Here is an 18,381-nt window from a genome sequence, read left to right as displayed (position 1 = left end):
ACAGCTGGTAGGTAGAATCCTACTACACAACTCTACTAGGTCACATGGTTGCCTCCTTTACTATCCCTCTGATCCTCTTTCGCTCTCTCAAGCTCTAATTCTGTGCGTGTGTACAGTCATTGGTGTACAGTGAGGGAGAGAGGAAGGGGGAGGGGAGAAATGGGAAGGAGGAGGAGCGGCTGAGTTGAGAGAGAGGAGAGGCACAGGGGGATCGGTCTGTGAGCCCTGCTCAACGACAGAGCGAGAGGTTGAAAAGAGTGTGGAGAGGAAAATAGTCACGGTCCTTATTCTCTGTCGGGCGTGGAGAAAAGAGACAAGGAATATACACACATTCCTTTTGAGAGAGAGTGAAGGAAGGAGTGATAGAAGAGAGAAGAGGACTAGATAGATCTACTACATCGAAGAACGAGCTATTCAGTGGACGTTGGCGGCTTTGCTGTCACAGGAAAGGGAGGAGGGGAGGGGGGAACAAGGGATCATGCTGGTCACGGAGGGACGGTGGAGTGTGTGTGCGAGGGTGTATCGTGGCGTCTGCATCGTGCTGAAGGAGTGTGTTTGAGGAAGAGAATTCCGGCGATTCAGTGCCATGCTATGGACTAGGAGCCAGCTGGAGTCTTGCTGAAGACATGGCCCAGGTAAAGAGAGGGATGTCACACACACACACGCACAGTACTCACAGAAATAAATACCTGCATGCGGTTTACACACAAAGTACAGCTTGGATGCAAATGCCCACATTTATCTCCACACATCACTACATACACTCATTATGTCACACACACACCAGCTCTATCATCAATATTCATGTTAGTTCCCACGATAGCCTCTGGGCACTCAGTCACAGAGCAACAGTGTGTGTGTGTGTGTGTGTGCATGTTTGGAGTATAATATTTAGCTGGTAAGAGAGCCACACACAGTGTGAGAGAAATACATTGAAGTGGAACAGCGTGCATTCTGGGCATGAATGTATGAGGGAGAGGCATCATTCTTGTTGGAGAAAGAGAGTAGCTGTGTATTTTTAGAAAAACTGCTGAAGCAAGACTTTGTATTCATAGCACGTGTGTATGTGTCTGTGTGAGAGAGGGAGAGCACTTTATTCTTAGTAGTCAAAGAAGTTTGTGTGAAAGAGAGGCAGTGTACTTTCTTAGAGATAGAGAGACAGTGTGTGTGCGTGTGTGTGTGTGTGTGTGTGTGTGTGTGTGTGTGTGTGTGTGTGTGTGTGTGTGTGTGTGTGTGTGTGTGTGTGTGTGTGTGTGTGTGTGTGTGTGTGTGTGTGTGTGTGTGTGTGTGTGTGTGTGTGTGTGTGTGTGTGTGTGTTCAATGTGTGTGGCAGTGGAGCCTGGTGGAGAAATGGGAAGGACGGGCTCATTGTTTCTCCCTCCACCAGCTTCCACTGGTGGATGCGTGTGTGTGTGTGTGTGTGTGTGTGTGTGCGTGTCTGTCTGTCTGTTTGTGTGTGGGAGGGGTGGATAATTGTGTCATAGTGTAAAGGAATATTCTGTGAGACTTAATGGAGAAACCATGTACTCAGGGAGTGAGATGCATTGTCTTTCGAAGCCGCATTGTAACAGAGGCATGGACTCCAGGATGTCCTGTTCTTGGCTGGGCTTTGGACGGCTGAATACTTTTACTATGATGAACATGTTTGCTCAATACAATACAGTAAATTATACCGTACTCTACTCTAGTGTGCTGTACTGCACTGAACTATGCTGTATTTTATTGTACTGAACTGTATTCTACTTTTTTTTCCTAAGACCCCTTTAACGCCTGTTTGACCAAAAATCAAAGCCCTTGCTTATTCCTAATTGTTAGGATGGAAATATGTAAAACATTTACATTTGCCTTAATTTAAAAAAACGACTACTCTACCGTTCGAAAGTTTGGGGTCACTTAGAAATTGACATTTCTTCGTCCATTAAAATAACATCAAATTGATCAAAATACAGTGTAGACATTGTTGATGTTGTAAATGACTATTGTAGCTGGAAACAGCTGATTTATTTTATGGAATATCTACATAGGCGTACAGAGGCCCATTATCAGCAACTATCACTCCTGTGTGCCAATGTTCCAATTGCACCTTTGAAAAGGCTAATTGATCATTAGAAAACCCGTTTGCAATTATGTTAGCAGCTGAAAACTGTTGTCCTGATTAAAGAAGCAATAAAACTGTCCTTCTTTAGAATAGTTGAGTATCTGGAGCATCAGCATTTGTGGGTTTGATTACAGGCTCAAAATGGCTAGAAACAAAGCACTTTCTTCTGAAACTCGTCAGCTTATTCTTGTTCTGAGAACTGAAGTCTATTCCATGCAAGAAATTGCCAAGAAACTGAAGATCTCGTACAATGCTGTGTACTACTCCCTTCACAGAATAGCGCAAACAGGCTCTAACCAGAATAGAAAGAGGAGTGGGAGGCCCCGGTGCACAACTGAGCAAGAGGACAAGTACATTAGAGTGTCTAGTTTGAGAAACAGACGCCTCACAAGCCCTCAACTGGCAGCTTCATTAAATAGTACCCGCAAAACACCAGTCTCAACATCAACAGTGAAGAGCCGACTCCGGGATGCTGGCCTTCTAATGATCAATTAGCCTTTTAAAAGGTGCAATTGAAACACAGGAGTGATGGTTGCTGAAAACGGGCCTCTGTACGCCTATGTAGATTTTTCATAAAAAATCTGACGTTTCCAGCTACAATAGTCATTTACAACATTAACAATGTCTACACTGTATTTCTTATCAATTTGATGTTATTTTAATTGACAACAAAAAAAGTGCTTTTCTTTCAAAGACAAGGACATTTCTAAGTGACCCCAAACTTTTGAACGGTAGTATATATATATATATATATAGCCTAGACTCTTAGCTTTCATTTGACACCACATTTGATGAGTTCCTATGTTAGTGCTCATGTGGCCTTTTACTTGGAAATGCCCTTTTCACAATCCAACCCATTGTAACCATAATGTTCAGTATTCAACAGTATGCCACTGCCAGCACACAATACATCCCAAGCTATTTGTGCTTGTAACATGCATACGCACACATTTACTCAACATGTCATATGTTATTATCAAGGCATAAAATGCAGAATTATGGGAAGGAACATCGTTCTATCAAAGGAAGGCTTTGCTGTTTCTAAACCAATATATTGCTTAATTTCCTGTTACAAAAGGAATAGGTTACTAGCAAACTTCGTGACAACCAACCCCATACTGTGTGACAACCAACCCCATACTGTGTGACAACCAACACCATACTGTGTGACAACCAACCCCAGACAGTGTGACAACCAACCCCATACTGTGTGACAACCAACCCCATACTGTGTGACAACCAACCCCTTACTGTGTGACAACCAACCCCATACTGTGTGACAACCAACCCCATACTGTGTGACAACCAACCCCTTACTGTGTGACAACCAACCCCATACTGTGTGACAACCAACCCCTTACTGTGTGACAACCAACCCCATACTGTGTGACAACCAACCCCATACTGTGTGACAACCAACCCCATACTGTGTGACAACCAACCCCATACTGTGTGACAACCAACCCCATACTGTGTGACAACCAACCCCTTACTGTGTGACAACCAACCCCATACTGTGTGACAACCAACCCCATACTGTGTGACAACCAACCCCATACTGTGTGACAACCAACCCCATACTGTGTGACAACCAACCCCATACTGTGTGACAACCAACCCCTTACTGTGTGACAACCAACCCCATACTGTGTGACAACCAACCCCATACTGTGTGACAACCAACCCCATACTGTGTGACAACCAACCCCATACTGTGTGACAACCAACCCCATACTGTGTGACAACCAACCCCTTACTGTGTGACAACCAACCCCATACTGTGTGACAACCAACCCCATACTGTGTGACAACCAACCCCTTACTGTGTGACAACCAACCCCATACTGTGTGACAACCAACCCCATACTGTGTGACAACCAACCCCATACTGTGTGACAACCAACCCCATACTGTGTGACAACCAACCCCATACTGTGTGACAACCAACCCCATACTGTGTGACAACCAACCCCATACTGTGTGACAACCAACCCCATACTGTGTGACACCCAACCCCATACTGTGTGACAACCAACCCCATATGGTGTGACAAGCAACCCCATACTGTGTGACAAGCAACCCCATACTGTGTGACAACCAACCCCTTACTGTGTGACAACCAACCCCATACTGTGTGACAACCAACCCCATACTGTGTGACAACCAACCCCATACTGTGTGACAACCAACCCCATACTGTGTGACAACCAACCCCATACTGTGTGACAACCAACCCCATACTGTGTGACAACCAACCCCATACTGTGTGACAACCAACCCCATACTGTGTGACAACCAACCCCTTACTGTGTGACAACCAACCCCATACGGTGTGACAACCAACCCCATACTGTGTGACAACCAACCCCATACTGTGTGACAACCAACCCCTTACTGTGTACCAACCCATTACGGTGTGACAACCAACCCCATACTGTGTGACAACCAACCCCTTACTGTGTGACAACCAACCCCGCGATCGGGCTGGTTGTCACAAGTGGACAGAGTGTGTTTGGTGGCTTATACTCTATTTTGAAATATGATATGAGGATTAAAAAAAGGGCCCCCATTTCAACCCAAGACCTTGGTGTTTATCCTAATAATGTCTTGTAAGATTCACTGGTGCTGAGAAATACACACAAGAGTTAAAAAGTGTGACAACCTGGTCTCCCCTACATAGCCTACTAACGAAAAAAGAAAGGAAGACAGAAACGAACAAACAAACAAAAAGACAGACTAACAAGCACAAATGAGAGCTGTATATTTATGGTACCTTATTTGTTGTAAATTCAAATCTGCATCTGGAGAGTTCCTCCACTACCATTATCCATGTGTGTGTGTGAGAGAGAGAGGTTTTTTTATTTTTAAAAATTAGTTATTATAGTTGATTTTTTTCTTTGTATTATTTTATTATTATTATTATTGTTTTTTTTTATTATCATCAGTGAGAGAAAGAGGTTACTCTTTGTGTGTGTGTGTGTGTGTGTGTGTGCGCTCGTGCGTGAGTGTATGGGTGAGTGAGTGAGAGAGAGAGAAAGAGAGAGAGAGAGAGAGAGCACGTGTCTGTGTGTATGTGTGTGTATGCGTGTGTCTGTCCGTCCGTGTGTGACTAAGTGCGTGTGTGTGGGTTACAGTGGCCCCATCCCCGATCCACTCAGTCTAAAAGCCTTATGCCTCCTCTCGTCTGCTGTTTTCTCCTCTCATATCCTCCTGCGCTGACCACTCATATGAACTAATGGGCTCTGTGGAGGAGTTTGAAGAAAAGTGACTGTTGTGCATCTCCAATACATAACCCCTTACTTACCTATCCGGTATAGTGAACCCAGCCTGGAGTTACTTTTTCGAGGATAGGAGAATGGGGATGTGGATAGCTGAGGGTTGGGGACTGTGTGTGTGTGTGTGTGTGTGTGTGTGTGTGTGTGTGTGTGTGTGTGTGTGTGTGTGTGTGTGTGTGTGTGTGTGTGTGTGTGTGTGTGTGTGTGTGTGTGTGTGTGTGTGTGTGTGTGTGTGTGTACGGGCGCGTGAGAAAAAAACATGTATTGATGGTTTGTAAATCATTGACATAGCTACTTAGAAATGATATACATAAACATAGACTGCAACACAAATACATTGCAGGCAATTCCTACTTCCTCACTGCAATCTAAGGCCAGACAGTGGAAGGGAGTGTTATCAGTACTCAACAGAAGAGGAGAGAGGGGGAAGACAGGCAGAACGGGGGAAGAGTCAGAGACAGAGAAAATGATGGACAGATCAAGAGTGTAGGACTGGACTGGAGGGAGGGAGGGAAGATAGGGACGATATTAGACAGTGACTGAACTGCAGAGAGAAAGAGGAGAAGGAAAGAAAGTGACAGACAGACCAAGAGTGTGACTGAAATGGAATGAAGGGAGGGCTTGTTAGGGAGGAGGGGATGGAGGAATGAAAGCCACTGGATAAATTTAGATTCTTGGTCCTTTAACGGTCTATAGAGATCTGGATAGTAGGTTAGAAATACCTGTCTCTTTCTCTAAGTAGAATGTCCAGGGAGACGTGTGTGTGTGTGTGTGTGTGTGTGTGTGTGTGTGTGTGTGTGTGTGTGTGTGTGTGTGTGTGTGTGTGTGTGTGTGTGTGTGTGTGTGTGTGTGTGTGTGTGTGTGTGTGTGTGTGTGTGTGTGTGTGTGTGTGTGTGTGTGTGCGTGTGTGGAATGTGTGTGTGTGTGTGTGAAATGTGTGTGTTATATGATGCCCCTCTCAAAGCAGTTATCTCTCTCGCTCTCTCTCTCACTCTCTCTCTCCTCTCTCACTGATGGAATGGGAATTATGTAATGAATGTAATATGAGTTATCTTCGTTATCCCTTTTGACTCTAGGTGAGTATGAGAAGGAATATCCCCTGACACACACACACACACACACACACACACACACACACACACACACACACACACACACACACACACACACACACACACACACACACACACAAATGTGCATACACACTTTCTCTCAAATAGACACATGCACATATAGGCACTGGCAGGCAGACACACACACGCAAACATCCACACCCCCTTTTTAAAAAACGTCACTCCCTCTCAACCCGTGACTCTGTTTTTGGAGCTGGTGTTGTGTAAAAGCACCCTATTCAGTTAATTAGGTGCCCCTTAATCTTTTTCCAATTCTGTCTTTATGACTAGATGCTATGAAATGTGTACAGTAGGTAGGTACTGTATTGAAAGAGATAAGATACATTCACCTCATTTACCAAGCATGTGTCCCAAATGGCACCCTATTCCCTAAATAGTGCACTACTTCTGACCAGAGCCCTAGAGGTGCACCATGTAAGGAAAAGGGTGCCAATTGAGACACGACCCGATTAACTCAGTCCCGGTCTAAACTGAGTTTGACCTGGTGCCGTTATCGGACGCGATGCTGCTTGTTTACAGTGTTGGGGGATTATGACATCAGGTCGCGGCTCCCTTGGGGGTTGTGACATCATCAGAGTGCTGTGCCCCGCAGCAGTTGATGTTGACGTTATGGAGTAGCATCTGTTTTGTGTCACCCCATGAGTGTGATTAGGAGTTTGGGTGAGGGTACTTGTGAATGTCCGATTGCGGGCGAGTAATTCTGAATATGTGACCGGTAATATGTTTGCGTCCTACCAGAGTTGACGTACTCAGGCAAAATGCAAGTTTAGCTTAAAAAAAACAGTTAGAAAAAACAACAACATATTGTATCGCAGAGCCTCTCCTCTTTCTTAAAATCCATTTTTATTTAACTAGGCAAGTCGGTTAAGAACAAGTTCTTATTCACACTTTATTTGAACTGTACTGTTTATGACAAATAATCATGTACATATATGAATGGCGTGTAAATGGTATTTTTTTGTCTCTTGGTGTCTTTCACGTAGCTTAATATAATTCTTATACATGTTTTATTTTGAATCCAATGTAATGTCTTATGTTGTTCTTGTTTAGAACTGTTCTATACTGTGTCCTGTATTTCTATGTTTTATGTGGACCCCGTGGCTGCAGTCGCTAATGGGGATCCTAATAAACGAAACACTGCCTGCGCGAATGTTGTGTGCGTAGTGTGTTTGACTGTCCGTCTATTCGTCTGTCCATCCAACTATCCATCCGTGTGTCCATTAGTGTCTCCATGTGTGTGCGTGTGTGTGTGTCCTGTCTAGCACTCCAGTACATTGAACTTCATCAGCGCTATAAATATCTCACGTGCGTGGTTGTGGATGTAACGTGAGTGTGGATGTATATGTGCGTGTATTTGCCTGGCATGTGTGTGTATACCGTGTATGTTTTTGTGTGTGTATATACTGTGTGTGTGTGTGTGTGTGTGTGTGTGTGTGTGTGTGTGTGTGTGTGTGTGTGTGTGTGTGTGTGTGTGTGTGTGTGTGTGTGTGTGTGTGTGTGTGTGTGTGTGTGTATACTGTGTATGTGTGTGTGTGTATACTGTGTGTGTCCACCAGATAATGGGCTCTCTTCCAGAGTGTGTGCCTCCCTGAGGGTCCTCTCCGTCTGTTTTTGAATAGAGAACAACAAACCTGCATGGTCAATGAGTGTACTACACCTAGGGGCAGTCTCCTTATTTCATGCTCCATTTTGAAAGCTGCAATATGTCACTTTTTGGGGCGACCCGACCAAATTCACATCGAAATATGCGTTATAGATCTGTCGTTTTCATTGAAAGCAAGTCTAAGAAGCGCACGATCTGTTCCATCTGCACGATGCTTCCCGTTCTTAAGTTTAGTTTTTGTATCTTTTACTTCACTTTACACCAGCTTTTTAAAAAGCTGAAAATACAATCTTTTTTTGTCATTGAAAATGTACTTCACAGCAGTTTAGACGGCAGAATGATTCTCTAAACTATACGTCGCTTGTTTTGTCACATCATCCTCTGAATTCACAGTTGTGTACAAATTGTGATTTACATTTGACTACAGTATTTGAAAACAGAAAACAGAACACAGTATTGTTTCAACACAAAAAGATGGGTCTTGTGTATTTATGCCCTATGCTCTTAAAAATGTGTCATGTGTTTCTTTGGATCCCACGGTCTGGCGACAGAAGGGCAGAGGAAAACATGCATGAGCAGGGAGCCGTTCTGAAGAGAAGTATTTGACCACACATGTTAAGGGGTCAACCGTACCTTATCTTCAGATTAACGAGTGCTGTCGATTCCCCACCCTAGCTGCAAGTCATCAGTGTCCTGGTTCAATTTAAACAACACAATGCACACAAAAAGGGCTGGTCCTCCAAGGGGGAAACTATATATACAGTTGAAGTTGGACGTTTACATACACTTAGGTTGGAGTCATTAAAACTTGTTTTTCAACCACTCCACAAATTTCTTGTTAACAAACTATAGTTTAGGCAAGTCGGTTAGGGATATCTACTTTGTGCATGACACAAGTCATTTTTCCAAAAATTGTTTACAGACACATTATTTCACTTATAATTCACTGTGTTACAATTCCAGTGGGTCAGAAGTTTACATACACTAAGTTGACTGTTCCTTTAAACAGCTTGGAAAATTCCAGAAAATTATGTCATGGCTTTAGAAGCGTCTGATAGGCTAATTGACATAATTTGAGTCAATTGGCGGTGTACCTGTGGATGTAGTTCAAGGCCTACCTTCAAACTCAGTGCCCCTTTGCTTGACATCATAGGAAAATCAAAATAAATCAGCCAAGACCTGAGAAAAAAAAATGTAGACCTCCACAAGTCTGGTTCATCCTTGGGAGCAATTTCCAAACGCCTGAAGGTACTACATTCATCTTTACAAATAATAGTACGCAAGTATAAACACCATGGGACCACACAGCCGTCATAACGCTCATGAAGGAGACACGTTCTGTCTCCTAAAGATGAACGTACTTTGGTGTGAAAAGTGCAAATCAATCCCAGAACAACAGCAAAGGACCCTGTGAAGATGCTTGTGGAAACAGGTACAAAAGTATCTATATCCACAGTAAAAAGAGTCCTATATCGACATAACCTGAAAGGCCACTCAGCAAGGAAGGAGCCACTGCTCCATTACCTCCATAAAAAAGCCAGACTACGGTTTGCAACTGCACATGGGGACAAAGATCATACTTTTTGGAGAAATGTCCTCTGGTTTGATGACACAAAAATAGAACTGTTTGGCCATAATGACCATCGTTATGTTTGGAGAAAAAAGGGGGATGCTTGCAAGCCGAAGAACACCATCCCAACCGTGAAGCATGGGGGTGGCAGCATCATGTTGTGGGGGTGCTTTGCTGCAGGAGGGACTGGTGCACTTCACAAAATAGATGGCATCATGAGGTAGGAAAATTACGTGGATATATTGAAGCAACATCTCAAGACATCAGTCAGGAAGTTAAAGCTTTGTCACAAATGGGTCTTCCAAATGGACAATGACCCCAAGCATATTATTACTTCCAAAGTTGTGGCAAAATGGCTTAAGAACAACAAAGTCAAGGTATTGGAGTGGTCATCACAAAGCCCTGACCTCAATCCAATAGAACATTTGTGGACAGAACTGAAAAAGCGTGTGCAAGCAAGGAGGCCAACAAACCTGACTCAGTTACACCAGCTCTGTCAGGAGGAATTGGCCAAAATTCACCCAACTTATTGTGGGAAGCTTGTGGATGGCTACCCGAAACATTTGACCCAAGTTAAAGAATTTAAAGGCAATGCTACCAAATACTAGTTGAGTGTATGTAAACTTCTAACCCACTGGGAATGAGATGAAAGAAATAAAAGCTGAAATAAATCATTCTCTCTACTATTATTCAGACTTTTCACATTCTTAAAATAAATTGGTGGTCCTAACTGACCTAAGACAGGGAATTTTTACTCTGATTAAATGTCAGGAATTGTGAAAAACGGAGTTTAAATGTATTTGGCTGAGGTTTATGTAAACTTGCGACTTCAACTGTACATATAACATGTAACTGCTATTTTGTTACCTTTGCCATAATTTGACTGCAGACAGCAGGGTAAAAACAAGAAGTATATCCTGCATTTTTTAGAGAGATATTGATAGCAGTGTTATTTTGTGTGTGAGTGTGTGTGTGTGTGTGTGTGTGTGTGTGTGTGTGTGTGTGTGTGTGTGTGTGTGTGTGTGTGTGTGTGTGTGTGTGTGTGTGTGTGTGTGTGTGTGTGTGTGTGTGTGTGTGTGTGTGTGTGTGTATAGCAGTGTGAGTGGTGGGCCTAAGCTCAGAGAGGATTAATGTTGTGTAACAGAATGTAGGTCTGTTCTCTGTAAGGATTAACACAGACAGACTCTGGTAGATGTGATGGCATACACACACACACACACACACACACACACACACACACACACACACACACACACACACACACACACACACACACACACACACACACACACACACACACACACACACACACACACACACACACACACACACACACACACACACACAAGCAGAAAGAGAGACTGGTAGACATGATAAGGCTTTTCTGGTCATAGGCTGCTTTGCTAATGAATTACTGTACACAGGACAATACGGTACATGGGGGGAGAAAAGAGAGAAGGGCTGCCTAAGACAGTGATTCAAAGTAGTGCTGACTTGCTTGTCAACACTACCCTAACATACACTGAGTGTACAAAACATGCTCTTTCCATGACCATAGACTGACCAGGTAAATCCAGCTGAAAGCTATGATCCCTTATTGATGTCACCTGTTAAATCCACTTCAATCAGTGTAGATGAAGGGGAGGAGACCGGTTAAAGGAGGATTTTTAAGCCTTATGGTAATTGAGACATGGATTGTGTATGTGTGCCATTCAGAGGGTGAATGGGCAAGGCAAAATATTTAAGTGCCTTTGAACGTGGTATGTCAGTAGGTGCCAGGCACATTGGTTTGAGTGTGTCAAGAACTGCAACGCTGCTGGGTTTTTCATGCTCAACAGTTTCCCTTGTGTATCAAGAATGGTCCACCACTCAAAGGACAGACAGCCGACGGCAAGCCAGTGGTCGAAAGCGGTCCTTCTGTGGCTCAGTTGGTAGAGCATGGCGCTTGTAACGCCAGGGTAGTGGGTTCGTTTCCCGGGACCACCCATACGTAGAATGTATGCACACATGACTGTAAGTCGCTTTGGATAAAAGCGTCAGCTAAATGGCATATATATGAAAGAGGACACGAATTGTGCAGAGCAACTGACGGGCTACACTTGGTCAACTGACAGTCCAGTACAACTTTGGTGGCCAAAGACCCATAAAAGAATGCACAACTCGTCGTACCTTGACACAAATGGGGTATGGCAGTCGACAGCCTTACAGAGTTCCACTACTTTCAGCAGAAAACAAATAACTGTGGTGGCAGTGGGCTAAGGAACGAAAACATTGGACGCTGGAGAATTGGAATTACATTGCCTGGTCTGATGAATCCCCGGTTCCTGTTGTTTGGAGAAAACCACATGAGTACATGCATCCATCATGCCGCGTGTCAACATTGCAAGCTGGTGGTGGTGGCGGCGCGGGGTGTGTTTTCATGGCACACATTCGACCCCTTGATAAAAGTGGTGACACTTTTGAATGCCACAGGATATACAGGTATGAACATCATTGCCAATCAGGTACATCCCTTACTGGCAGCAGTGTATCTGCAAATGGATTTTGTTCAGCACGGTAATGCCCCATGCCACACAGGCCAGGATAGTCCAGGAATGGTTCTACGGATTTGACAGTGGATTCAGCTGACTGCAGTGGCCTGTCCAGTCACCAGATCTCAATCCAATCGAACATCTGTGGGATGAGATGGAGAAAGATATTTGGAGTGGAGATCCACTACCAGCCAACTTGACACAACTGTGGGAAGCATTGGATTCAACATTGGCCAGCATCCCTGTTGAACGCTTTCTATACCTGTTAGAGTCCATGCCCGGCGAGTTCTGAGAGCAAAAGGGGGTGCAACTCAATATTAGGAAGGTGTTCCTAATGTTTTGAGAACTCAGTGTATACATACACTTCCATACAATGTAACCTAATGCAATTTGAATTTGAGGAGAGAAAAAAATCTTTATTTACGCTCACATTCACATAACAAAAGTCATGTCTCTTCTTTCCTCCCGGGGACGGTCTGTCCTGGTACAGTCATAGTTGATTTGCTGATTCAATCATTACAGCTTCCCAGAGCACCAGTACTTTATAGGACACTCACTTTAGATCAGTCTCATGTAGTTTTACATCTCTGTCATAGTTTCGAGTTGGGAGTTAGGTCCAAATCCATTCTGTTTTACAATGTTCGGACACATCTCCATTTAAATGAGTTTCGAGTTTCAAAGTTTATTCGCAATGTACACACAAAATAATTATAACAATTAAAATAGAACAACAAAACACACAAGAACGACGATGTGAGTTAAAGATACGCAAGAATGAAAGTATATACTATTCAGTGCCAATACCTTGTTAAATGTGCAGGGGTACTGGAGTGGTTACGGTTTATACATAAAAGTGACTGGTAATAGAATATACATGTAAACAGGGCAGAAAAGTGACTGGTAGCAGGAATACAGAGCCTACGGAAAGTATTCAGAGCCCTTTTGTTAAGTTACAGCCTTATTCTAAAATGGATTCAATATTTTTTCCCCCCCTCATCAATCTACACACAATATCCCATAATGACAAAGAAAAAACAGGTTTTTAGAAATGTTTTCTAATTTATTCAACATTTTAAAATGAAATATCAAGTTTACATAATTATTCAGAACCTTTATTCAGTACTTGGTGAAGCACCTTTGGCAGCGATTACAGCATCGATTCTTAGGTATGACGCTACAAGTTAGGCACACCTGTATTTGCGGAGTTTCTCCCGTTCTTCTCTGCAGATGCTCTCAAGTTCTGTCAGGTTGGGTGGGGAGCGTTGCTGCACAGCTATTTTCAGGACTCTCCAGAGATGTTCGATCGGGTTCAAGTCCAGGCTCTGGCCGGGCCACTCAAGGACATTCACAGACTTGTCCCGAAGCCACTCCTGCATTGTCTTCGATGTGTGCTTTAGGTCAATGTCCTGTTAAAAGGTGATCCTTTAGGTGCATTTTAGCAAACTCCAAGCGGGCTGTCATGTGTCTATTACTGAAGATTGGCTTCCGCCGTGCCATTCTACCATAAAGGCCTGATTGGTGGAGTGCTGCAGAGATGGATGTCCTTCTGGAAGGTTCTCCCATCTCCACAGAGGAACTCTAGAGCTCTGTCAGAGTGACCATCAGGTTCTTGGTCACCTCCCTGACCCTTGTCCCCCGATTGGTCAGTTGGCATGGCGGCCAGCTCTAGGAAGAGTCTTGGTGGTTCCAAACATCTTCCATTTAAGAATGGTGGAGGCCACTGTGTTCTTGGGGACCTTCAATACTGCAGAAATGTTTATGTAGCCTTCCCTAGATCTGTGCCTCGACACAATCCTGTCTCGGAGCCCTACGAATAATTAATTTGTCCTCATTACTTGGTTTTTGCTCTAACACTCACTGTCAACTGTGGGACTTTAAATGAACAGGTGTGTGCCTTTCCAAATCATGTCCAATCAATTGAATTTACCACAGGTGGACTCCAATCTAGTTGTAGAAACATCTCAAGGATGATCAATAGAAACAGGATGCACCTGAGTTCAATTTCGAGTCTCATAGTAAAGGGGCTGAATACTTATGTATATAAGGTATTTCTGTATATTATGTGTAATCATTTAGCTAAATTTAAAAAAAGACCGTTTTTGCTTTGTCATTTTAGGGTATTGTGTGAGGATTGCTGAGGAATTGTTTTAAAAAAATCCATTTTACAATTAGTCTGTAATGTAACAAAATGTGAAAAAAGTCAAGGGGTCTGAATACTTTCGGAAGGCACTGTATATAAATAGTTATGGCAATATACTAAAGCTAATATATACGTGTAAACAGGAGAAAAAGTGACCAGTTGCTGGATAAATCGATATAAATACTAATGGTAATGGCAATCAATAATCAATGGACAGCATCGTAATGGAGTAATAAATCTAATCAATAATCATTTTAGCAGCAGCGTAGGTTGTGTCTGAGTGGGTAGAGAATTGTGGATTGGCATAGAGTTAGTGTGGATAGTCTGTGGACATTTTTGTAAAGCGATGCCTAAATGGTATACACGGAGTTGTTCATTTCCCTTGGTTTGCACAAAGTGTTTGCTATGTTTATGCAATGGGTCACTTTTGATTAGTGTGTTTGCTAAACCGAGGTGTAAATTAGATGAAGTGCTCATCTGTGTGTGTGCGTGTGTGCCCACAAGCATGCATGTGTGCTTGTGTACACACATGTGAACTCAGCAAAAAAAGAAACGGCCCGTTTTCAGGACCCTGTCTATCAAAGATCATTTGTAAAAATCCAAATTACTTCATTGTAAAGGGTGTAATCACTGTTTCCCATGCTTGAACAATGAACCATAAACAATTAATGAACATGCACCTGTCGTTAAGACACTTACAGCTTATAGACGGTACGCAATTAAGGTCACAGTTATGAAAACGTAGGACACTACTAAATAGGTCTTTCTACTGACTCTGAAAAACACCAAAAGAAAGATGCCCAGGTCCCTGCTCATCTGCGTGAACGTGCCTTAGGCTTCCTGCAAGGAGGCATGAGGACTGCAGATGTGGCCAGGGCAATAAATTACAATGTCCGTACTGTGAGATGCCTAAAACAGCGCTACAGGGAGACGGGACGGACAGCTGATCATTGTCGCAGTGGCAGACTACGTGTAACAACACCTGCACAGGATCGGTACATCCGAACATCACACCTACGGGACAAGTACAGGATGGCAACAACAACTGCCCGAGTTACACCAGGAACGAACAATCCCTCCATCAGTGCTCAGACTGTCCGCAATAGGCTGAGAGAGGCTGGACTGAGGTCTTGTAGGCCTATTTTAAGGCAGGTCCTCACCAGACATGACTGGCAACAACGTCGCCTTATGGGCCAAACCTGGACCAGACAGGAATGGCAAAAAGTGCTCTTCACTGACGAGTCGCGGGTTTGTCTCACCAGGGTCGGATTCGCGTTTATCGTCGAAGGAATGTGCGTTACACCGAGGCCTGTACTCTGGAGCGGGATCGATTTGGAGGTGGAGGGTCCGTCATGGTCTGGGACGGTGTGTCACAGCATCATTGGACTGAGCTTGTTGTCATTGCAGGCAATCTCAACGCTGTGTGTTACAGGGAAGACATCCTCCTCCCTCGTGTGGTACCCTTCCTGCAGGCTCACCCTGACATGACCCTCCATCTGGTGGCCACACCAGATACTGACTGTTGCTTTTGACCCCCCCCCGCCCTTTGTTCAGGGACACATTATTAAATTTCTGTTAGTCACATGTCTGTGGAACTTGTTCAGTTCATGTCCCAGTTGTTGAATCTTGTTATGTTCATACAAATATTTACACATGTTAAATTGACAGTGAGAGGATGTTTATTTTCTTTCTGAGTTTAGTAGCAAACGAATCACAATGGAAATACTCATCACTTTTTACCAAACTCATCCACTCACTGGCAGCCAGCTAGGGTTCGTTTGGCGCCCCCATGTGGACAGACCTTGTCGCTACATGCTCTCTCCATACCCATGATGAAAGGATTAGGTGGATTAGATATTTAGGGAAATCTCTCTAGCCTGTAAATAGACAGATGGACACCCCCCTGTCTGTCCTCCCAGGGCAGATGTTTATGCCCTAACGCCTATCTGGAACTTAATGTTTTCAGCTGTCTTTTTTGTCCTTCTTTCTTTCTTTCGTTCTTTCTTTTTTATTGCTCTTTCTCTTTCATCTGTCCCAGAGCCATGTAAATACTATATATGGCTGTGGTCTGTCATTTTTGGTCGTGCTGTTTGTGATTGAATGTGTATTGTTACATATAATATCATCTCATTGCATTGTGACGATTGTGGTGGTGTGATGGTTGCTTGTGGAGGAAAGAAACGTGTTTTGGGGGTCGAGGGAAGGACAGGTTTGTTGAAGTCTCCCCTAACCACAGATCCAGGGTCAGATATTTTGTAAACCTCCTTATGGGTAAAAATTGGATGCAGGGTTGGGTAATCTGATCCGATCGGGGAAGGGGGTGTTCAAAAGATCACAGGGTACATGATGATTGGAGGGATGTGTGGGGGAGGGTGGCGTTGGTACCTCATGGGGCGGGGGTGAAACCCATCAGGACAAGGCCAGATTAGTGTCTATGGCACGCAGACACACACACACACCCATCCTGTCCCAGGGGAGTCCCCCCCCCTCCCTGGCTTTGGCTTCTATCCCCTTCATTTTTACCTCATCACTTTCGAGCACAGCGGAATATAGACTAAATCTGTAGGCTTACTTTTTTTTGTAGGGCAGATGGGTGTTACGGATAATGATAATACCTCTGTGCCAGTGTTTCCTGGATACACATATTTGGAGGGAGGTGTGATGTGTCAAAATGAATGCTTTGCAAGGGTGGAAAAAGTACTGAAATATCCTACTCGAGTAAGAGGGACTGTTACTTTAAATGAAATTCTACTCAAGTAGCAGTAAAACTACTGGTCTCAAAAACGAGTCAAGTAAAAGTAAAAATGAGCTAATTTGAAAAGTACTCAGAGTAAAAGTAAGTTCATTACTTAAAAAAACAAAAACATTGACCTTATAACTAATTTCTCTAAGATTACCGGAATGTTGTTCAACCAGATATTTTCCATGCAGTAAATGTAAAAAGGAGCAGAGGAAATTCATGTACAGTATGAACTCATTTGATGTATTGTTTGAGTACAAGGCATGTCTGTATACAAAACAGGAAGGATCTGTCAATATTACTAATATTTGACAAATAAATCCAACATTAAAATCTCTTAAAATGTACTGATGAATTACACAGTGAACATACCTAAAGGATTTTGATGTCAAACGAGCTCTGGAGGCAACAACAGGACATCCTGGAAATAAAAATGTATCCAGCAAACCCCCCTGACATAGAGAAAGGGCAACATATGTTGCATTAGAGTACATTAGGTTATGTAGTGTTCCTCGCGCAAAAACAAATGACTTTTGTTCTAATGCTTTCACTTTCTCTCTGAACTTGCTGTTCAGTTTCAGCCGGCGCTGATTTCCAAAGTGAATCAAGCCTTGCAGTGAAGACCAGTCCAACAAAGCTATATAAAAAAAGACGTTGACGGGCGGCAGGCAGGCCTGTGTTCAGTTTGAGGGACCGCTTATTGATGTATGGAAAGGAATGAAGCAAGTCCATCTTGTCTGACACACAGGCAACGTACCCATCCAGCCGCCCTGTGTCTTGTGACCTTCTGGGCATCAGTGATGAGGAGAAATCATCTTCATCAGATGAATGCCGCCTCAGTTGCTCTGTCTCGTCCTCTGTCTTTGAAACCTGTTATGTTAAAGTATTGAAATTCCCACTGGAGAAAGTATTGAAATTCCCACTGGAGAAAGTATTGAAATTCCCACTGGAGAAAGTATTGAAATTCCCACTGGAGAAAGTATTGAAATTCCCACTGGAGAAAGTATTGAAATTCCCACTGGAGAAAGTATTGAAATTCCCACTGGAGAAAGTATTGAAATTCCCACTGGAGAAAGTATTGAAATTCCCACTGGAGAAAGTATTGAAATTCCCACTGGAGAAAGTATTGAAATTCCCACTGTTCTCTGAACTTTTTGAGAACATTCCCAATGTCAAACCGGTTGGAGGAACGTACATAAATGGAACCATTTATTCAACTTTTAGGAAACGGTCTGTTAAAGTAATGAAATGCCAATAAAACAGCGTTATTTTATTCCTTAAAGGTGCTGAG

The 18,381-nt window shown here is 43.3% G+C and overlaps 1 protein-coding gene across 1 annotated transcript in view; it reads left to right on the top strand.

Annotated features, from left to right (window-relative positions):
• The first annotated feature begins 201 nt into the window (after nt 1–201).
• The window catches only part of arhgap23b (Rho GTPase activating protein 23b), a 67,486-nt gene continuing 49,306 nt past the window's right edge, over nt 202–18,381 (top strand). The window contains exon 1 of the mRNA XM_035746219.2: nt 202–635. Within this exon, the coding sequence (XP_035602112.1) occupies nt 627–635 (9 nt within the window). The 5' untranslated portion in view covers nt 202–626. The remainder of the gene's footprint in view (nt 636–18,381) is intronic.

Source organism: Oncorhynchus keta, chromosome 3 (genome assembly GCF_023373465.1).
Source record: "Oncorhynchus keta strain PuntledgeMale-10-30-2019 chromosome 3, Oket_V2, whole genome shotgun sequence".
Taxonomy (NCBI): domain Eukaryota; kingdom Metazoa; phylum Chordata; class Actinopteri; order Salmoniformes; family Salmonidae; genus Oncorhynchus; species Oncorhynchus keta.
This window is presented reverse-complemented; position numbering and strand designations above follow the sequence as displayed.